The sequence below is a fragment of the Sardina pilchardus genome, chromosome 22 (genome assembly GCF_963854185.1).
Source record: "Sardina pilchardus chromosome 22, fSarPil1.1, whole genome shotgun sequence".
Taxonomy (NCBI): domain Eukaryota; kingdom Metazoa; phylum Chordata; class Actinopteri; order Clupeiformes; family Clupeidae; genus Sardina; species Sardina pilchardus.
This window is the reverse complement of record NC_085015.1, coordinates 28,529,732-28,537,231: the sequence shown is the minus strand read 5'-3', so window position 1 is coordinate 28,537,231 and position 7,500 is coordinate 28,529,732. Positions and strand designations below refer to the sequence as shown.

Genomic DNA, 7,500 nt, shown 5'->3' with positions numbered 1-7,500 from the left:
ACACACACACACACACACTATAAACACACACATACAGAGCATGTCTACTTGCCTCTCTTAGAAAACACAAGTATGTTAATTGTTTCTATGTCGTGATATAGGATGAGAAAGAGTTCAAATGACTGGAGAGCATTTGTTTTTATCTTTCAAAAAGTCTTTATAAAACACTCCACAAACAACATTTACACTCAACACAACACTTACATAAAAACAATACTGACAAAGACAGAGATTTTCATAAGTTCCTATATGTTCTTATTTACATTTTACCCACATTTACAAAACAATAGTTACCCTTTAAAATAATTTTACATGTCACATTGGTATTAATTAGGAACAACCCCTCCCGGAACAATAGCAATAATTCAGAGCACCCCCACCCTCATCCCCCCGGGGGCAATTTGGTTTCATCCGCTCCAGGCCTTTAGTGCACAATAAACAGAGGAAGGACACATCTCTTGAAACAATAATCTATATTACAGCACAAGTGAGATATTCTGGATGCAGCCCAGTCCTCAAGGCCTGTCAATTTGTCGTGAAAATAAATAAAATAAGATGTAAAAAAAACCCAAAAAAACATCACAGTTCTGGAGAGACAGAGCAGAAATGTACATGCAGCATAGTAACAAATGACAAAATGGACACAAGTTTAGCCCGGCCTGACTAGCAGTAGCAGACAGAAATCGTTGAATTATACAGGGGTCCTGCAGACAGTCAGACGGCCCTGTGTGAAGATCATTTATCTCTGAAGAGAGCAGCAGACCCTTCAGGCAGACTTAAAGTGCTCTGAGCTCTGTTCTGCCTCGCCTGCATCAGTCAGTATCGGCAGCTCCTCTGCTAGCGTGACGCTAAAATTAGTGGATGCTAACCCGAAGCTTACATGAAGTTGTTTACACCGAGTTGCTCTGGCTCTTCTTAGATCAAAAGCCCGGTGCCGTCTATTAAGAGCCATTTCTATAGTTCATAATATATCCAGTTCTCTTGGCTCTTTGCTACATATAATCTGACTTTTTTCATTTGGTTTTATACAGTGCTTGCAGCTTCCAAATTCTCCAGATATATCCCTTCAGTCTCATGAGCAGTGCAAATGTCAATTTTCCCCCGAAAATGAAAACAGGAGGTTAAACTCTCGCTAATCTCAGGTACTTCAATCTCTCTATCAGGCTGGACATGCAGCACTTATGGATTCTGGACTTCTCTCACCTACAGTATAAATAACATTTGGAGAGTGAAACACAGACTATGTTGTAGAACAGACAGTGTGAAACACAGACTATGCTGGAGAACAGACAGCCATGTGTCAGACTGCACCTGTCTGTAGTCCTGACTGCAGTGAGCCTGTGTGTCTGTGACAGTGTCCTGAGTTGAGTCCTGTCAGTAGAGCCCGTCAGTTGGCTCTGCTGGGCCATAATTCACTCACTCCATTAATCAACCATTCTAGACACTCACTCCAAACAGTTAACCATTCCATCACACTCTAATCACTCTTCTCACTAGTTCAAGTGAACGCAGTGTCCGGGCTGAGCTCTGTAGCGCCCCCTTCGTTTGAGCAGCTAGTATTGCACAGGGAAAAAGCTCTCCCAAAATTGGTCTTCCCAGTAGAGCTCTGCATTCCTGGCACGCACACGCTAGGCCAGGGGTTTGTTTGCTTCTCTGGCTCCCTCAGTGGTCTGCTGAGGTGCTGGTGGCCAGGCCCCCTCACACAGCGTCCAGTTCGCAGGGCATCTCCTGGGCCAGCCTGGCCTGGTTGTACGCCCGCTGGAAGTCCTTGTAGCGCGGCGCGCAGCCCAGCCATGCCTGGCCGAAGTGGGCGTGGCCGGTGAACAGGAAGCTGCCGGGCCCGGGCCGGACGCCACACTGCAGCGGCGTGCGGAACTCTCCGGATCGCGTCAGGCGACCGCCGGTGAACAGGGCGGACTTCTGACGGAACACGCGCGTGGCCACCACCTTGATGACGGCGGCTCCGAGGATTGTGTCAGGCTCAACTGCCCGGATGTTCCCGCGCACCACTGCACACACAAACACAAAACACAAAAACATAAATGTTTAGCTCTATTTCCCTAGTACTGAAATAAAAAGACATCACATTTACATCATGTGTTCTTTTTAGGTGTTGATATGTGTGCATCGTGTGTGTGTGTGTGTGTGTGTGTGTGTAGGATTGCAGGTCCGTGCTGGGATTAGGGAGCTCTGACTTTGGAAACCTAATCACCATCTAAGGGTCTTTGGTGTGGAGATGGCGATCCGTTCGGACATGTCTCTATTCCAGCCATCCAGATTAGGGCCCAGCGGCCGTGAACGGGGAGGGGCGGGGCGGGGATTAGGCCGGAGGGGGGGAGGGGCGCTAACGGAATTAGAGATGCTCTTTGACCTCTGACCCCCGTGAGGAGCGGGGGTGAGGGGCGGAGCTGGTGATGGGTAAAGGCCGGTGGTTTTTGTGTGTGTGTGTGAGAGACATAGTTGTCAACTCACATTTCCCTCCAATTTCACCTCCTGTTTTGTTTGTGTTGCACTTTTAAACAATGTGAGTGTGCCTTACAGCTGACCAATCAGCACACAGAGAGAAAGACAAGAAGAGGAAGGAGACCAGGGAGGGACACAAAGACACAGAGACTTTGTCCAACAAAGTGCCAAAACATACTTCTAATTGCTTTCCTTTGGTTTGCGTATATTTGTGTGTGTGTGTGTGTGTGTGTGTGTGTGTGTGTGTGTGTGTGTGTGTGTGTGTTAAATCTCAACTCACCGAAGTCACTCGTACACACAGCCATGAGGATTTCGGTGTTGTTGCAGGGTCTGCATGCATCTGGGAAGAGAAAGAAAGAGACAGGGTCAGTCTCAGAGCACTGAAGGTGATACCAGTTCCATCAGCCTCTAAAGCCCCATAATGCTCCTCTGAACACATAAGACCCGGCCGGCATCAAAGATTACACAGCCAGCTGCTAGGTTTATGAGCAGAGGTGTGTGGGTGTGTGTTAAGTGTGAGAAATCCCACCTCATCAAAGCCACTGAGCCATAGGCGAGACCTTAACTGTAAACCACCCCGAGCATTTCCTCTTTCAGACCCTAACCCACCCATACACATTCACACACAACACCACACATGGCCCGCTCATACAACTGGGGGGGGTTTACACATGTTGGTACTCAACTGCACAAATGTGTCCCACTCTCTGTTCCCGTACTGGACACACACACAGACCACAGAAGGGCTGGTAGTTGGTGTGTGTGTGCAAGTGAGTGTGTCTGTGTGGCTCCTATATGTATGTATGCTATGCCAGAGGGAATGGCTGAAACTTTTAAAGCTCTGCTCGGCCCAAGAAACTTTAAATGAGACCCTCTCTGCAGCCCACCTCCCCCATCTCTGTCGCCCCTGGAGACAGAACAAAGGGGAGCATCTCAGCTGATGAAAGCCCCCCTCCCCAAAGTTTCCACGGTAACTGGGCTCTCATGCAAGGCTGTGAAAGGCCGGCCCCTGGAGCCTCTCTCTCCACAGACAGGCCTTTTGTTCCAGCACCCCCCTCCCTCCCTCTCTCTCTCTCTCTCCCTTCCCCCTTCTCTCTCGTTCTCTCTCGCTCCGTCTATCTCTTTGGGATCTCTGGCCTGAAGGCAAATTACTCTACTCTGTCCAGGAATCCACAGGACTCAGACCCTGAGCAGGTTTACTAGCTGCTATTGAACTGCCTTTGCATGAGTTTGCAACTGCACATGCATTTAAAATGAAATTATTTGGCCAGAGGATTTTTTGTTTTGTTTTTGAGCATAATGGAAAGGAAATGAAAAGACAGGCTTATTGTAGATGATTGGGGTGGGGGTGGGGGGGATTTGGCTGCAGTTCACACTTCCTGTTTTGCTGCCAGGTCTGAGGTCAGTGCAGCCTAGTGTGCTGCTACTAAAAAGCTTTATCTGACTTACCCCAGATCAGTGAGCTCTTTATTTATTAGATGACCTCACTTAAACTACTTAGTAAATTTAGCCTCTATTCTGCAACATAGATAGATAAAAGGGCTTTTCCCAATGGAAAATTAAATTATTCAACTTGGGAGCTAACAGGAGTTACAGTGAGGCTCTATATAGACCTCTTAAGGTGTGGGAAAAACTTTGGCAAATCAAACTTCAACAGAAGTTCATCAGACAAAATGTCCCACTGCTTTTATCCTATCACCAAAGCTTTGAAGTAATCACAGGCCTCCCTTTCACTCTTTCATCCCACTGGATGGCTATCTTTGGCTTGATTCATGACTGTTATCTGACCATCCCAGCCAACCTTTGCCACGACCCCTCCCCTCTGGTAAGATGAGCTTTTCTCAAGATCTCTGTGCCAGCGAGATTTAATCACAGAGGTAACAGCTGAAGGAGCCGCTCTCCCGCAACCTCCCCACCCCGAGCCTGCTCCAACCGAGGCTGCCCTCCAACTCACCTTCACTGCTGACTGGGTCGGAGTCGGCGGACATCCCCGGGGGCCAATCCCCGCGCAGCTCGTAGCGGAAGGCGGCCACCCGCCGGCTGATGTCCTGGTGCGGGGTGGCCTGCAGGAAGAGGGCCGGCCGCTCGCCCGGCGTGGCGCTGAAGCAGTGCACCCTGGGAGAGGCGTTGACCTCGGCCTCGTCCTCGCCCAGGAGCAGCTCCAGCACGCCGCTGCGCTCCAGGTAGAGCTGCGCGCCCCCGAACTGCTCGGCGGGCTTCACGCACACGGAGAGCACGCCGCCCGCGCCGCCGCCCGCCAACCCCCAGGGCAGCCGCGGAGACAGCGTGAGCCGGAGCGCCCCGGCCGGGTACAGCCACTCCACCGAGCCCTCCGCACAGCGCAGCCACACCTGCTCCACACTGCCCTGCAGCTGAGACAGCCCACTGCACACAGAGAGAGAAAGAGAGAGAGAGAGGGAGAGAGGGGAGGAGAGGGTCTAGTTAGTTTCCCTGCTTCGCTTCATCCGTGTCTAATGTACAAGGGAGTGTTCCCGATGTTGTTCTAAGTGATAATGACAACCTTTGCTTTAATCTGTAACAGAGACCTGTAAATCATTACACAGACTGGGCTCCAACAAAACACTGTCACATGATCCTGCTGAAACTGTACACTTCACAGGGAGTCCTTCAGAACACAGTCCCATACAGGCAGACTCTCACACACACTCACACTCATAGATTCCCTGCGTAGGAAGTGGAACAATTTTTGGAAACCGCAAGGCCAATCAGTGACTGAAGTCTGTGGTTAGACAGCTCTCTGATGAGGGGGGGATCCAGCATCAAAGACCACACATCAAATACTTTCCAGCAGCTGTGTGTGTTTGTGTGTGTGTATGTGTGTGTGTATGTGTGTGTGTGTGTGTGTGTGTGTGTGTGTGTGTGTGTGTGTGTGTGTGTGTGTGTGTGTGTGTGTGTGTGTGTTCTAAAAAAATCACCAGACATACAGTAACTAAGTGGCCCCTGTTGCAGATTGAACATTTCTGAACACCACTGAAAAATGGAACTAAAATATAGAAATCATGTCATGCAGACTTAAACCATAGTATCAACAAATCACAAGTGCATTTCACCACATAGCAGTGAAACACTTGAGGACATTTGAGTGAGCTCGGTGCATAGGAATGCTGACACAGGCTCCATGCATGACCAACTGACTGATTTCAGTTTCAGAATGTAATCGGGCAACTAGAGCGCACAACTAACCGACTACTAGTGTATGACATATGCGTTTAACTAATCATTGTTCACAGTAAGACGTTGCTGTATAAGTGACTTAACGCATCAGTAGCCGAAGTGACTATACACTTTTCAAAAGAAAAAAATATATATAGAATGAAACATTTTGTAATCACAATTAACACCAATATGAGACGCAACTGTTTGGTGATGGTGATGGCGCAGTGGTACTTGCCTTCCTCTCCAGCTGCACTGGTCCTCTGAGTAGCTTGCAGTGGATGCATGTAGACCCGAGAGAAATGAAATCAATAAGGCTACAATCCCCAACATCTTCAACTGCTTCTGCTGCCGATGCACGTTGGTCCGGGTGAATAACTCAGGTAGTCCCAGTTCCTCTCGAGTTCTCTCGTCCTCAGCTCGCACACTCTCAGTTGTGATTAAATAACCGCCAAAAACCTAATCCTTCCATAGTCATACACGACCCCTCTCTGTGACGCAAACTCTAACCTGTCTATAACTATCTCGCAACTATGCTGACATCGTCGTCTACGCCGTCCTGACCACTGACCTAACCGATGCGCGCTGACTGCCGCTACAGAAAAGAAGACTCAAGTTTTGCCTCAGAGAGGACAACTCCGCGAGCCAATCAGAGAGCACGAGGTGAAACTTTAAACCACTCGCACCGAGCAGGCGTAACGGGGGCGTGTCTGGCCCAGAATTAAAGCCCAATGATTGTAATCGCTTTTTCTGAAAAGAAGAAAAGCTGCACTTGGATATTTAATTGGAGGCCACTGGTCCTGCGCGCGGCCAATTTGAAACATAACACTTTAGAATAACAGAAAGAGAAAATGTTACAAAGCAAGAACAGCTGAAATTGTGCACGCGTTTCGCTTTTTTCCAACAGCAGGCCTACTCGTCCAAGACAAGACACCTGAAAAGATTATAAATCCGCGTGGTTGGTTCTACTGCCCGACTGAAATGGGTCACGTTCAAGGCACTTTGTTGGATGCGCAGTTGTAGACTAAACTTACAAATGTTCAGGGCGCTGTTATACATGTGTTAATAACATGTGTTATTATTTCGTAGGCACTTAATTGAAGGAGTAGGGCAGCATAATACGCAGTTATTGTCAGCTCTTGTGTTAAATGTTATCCGCATCTCCCATGGCCTTGAAAGAGAGGAGAGGGGCGATGATGGAGTAGCCACTCCCCTGGGTTCCGTGGCCTCCGCCCGTGTCCCGCTGAGCTGATCTTTCATGTGCCCACATTATAAGGGAATCAAATATTCTTTTGAGTAGATGGAGCAGTCCAGCTTCTAGACAGTAACTGAGATTAAGTGCTTTTTTGTGTGTTCGTGTGTATGTTTAACTGAAAATATATAAAGAATGCAGGTACCATCTCAATATATCATAGGCTATAGTGTATGTGTGTTGACATTACTGTGTGTGTGTGTGTGTGTGTGTGTGTGTGTGTGTGTGTGTGAGATGAGGTTATGACAGGCTCTTTGACCTATTCAAAGGCCCATGTTCAGAGGTCCTGCTGCTTTTCAGACCATGGTAGCTCTGTGTGTAATTGTGTGTGTGTGTGTGTGTGTGTGTGTGTGTGACTGATTGTGTGCGTGTGCAGTGGTCCTGCTGCTCTGTTGACTATAGAAGTAAGTCTTTTGTTCTCCATGGGATATTTCAAAGGAGCGGCACATGAAAGGAGTGTGTGCGATGAAGATTGTGCTGAGGGGTTGTAAATATTTGCATTGTGAATTAATCACGGCATGAATATCATTTTTAGAGAGAGCTGTCTATGATGATCAGGTACACTGTTTTCAGGTCAGTATGAACATACTCGCCTGCACCACTATGGTTAG

At 48.3% G+C, this 7,500-nt stretch overlaps 1 protein-coding gene across 1 annotated transcript; it reads right to left on the bottom strand.

Moving 5' to 3' along the window:
- Window positions 1-132: 132 nt before the first annotated feature.
- Window positions 133-6,213, bottom strand: metrn (meteorin, glial cell differentiation regulator). The gene is made up of 4 exons (XM_062526646.1): window positions 5,876-6,213; window positions 4,418-4,848; window positions 2,744-2,803; window positions 133-2,009 (listed from the first exon to the last, which is right to left on the bottom strand). Exons 1-4 carry the CDS (start codon window positions 5,968-5,970, stop codon window positions 1,699-1,701), a joined length of 897 nt encoding a protein of 298 aa, XP_062382630.1. The 5' UTR covers window positions 5,971-6,213; the 3' UTR covers window positions 133-1,698.
- Between the last annotated feature and the right edge of the window lie 1,287 nt (window positions 6,214-7,500).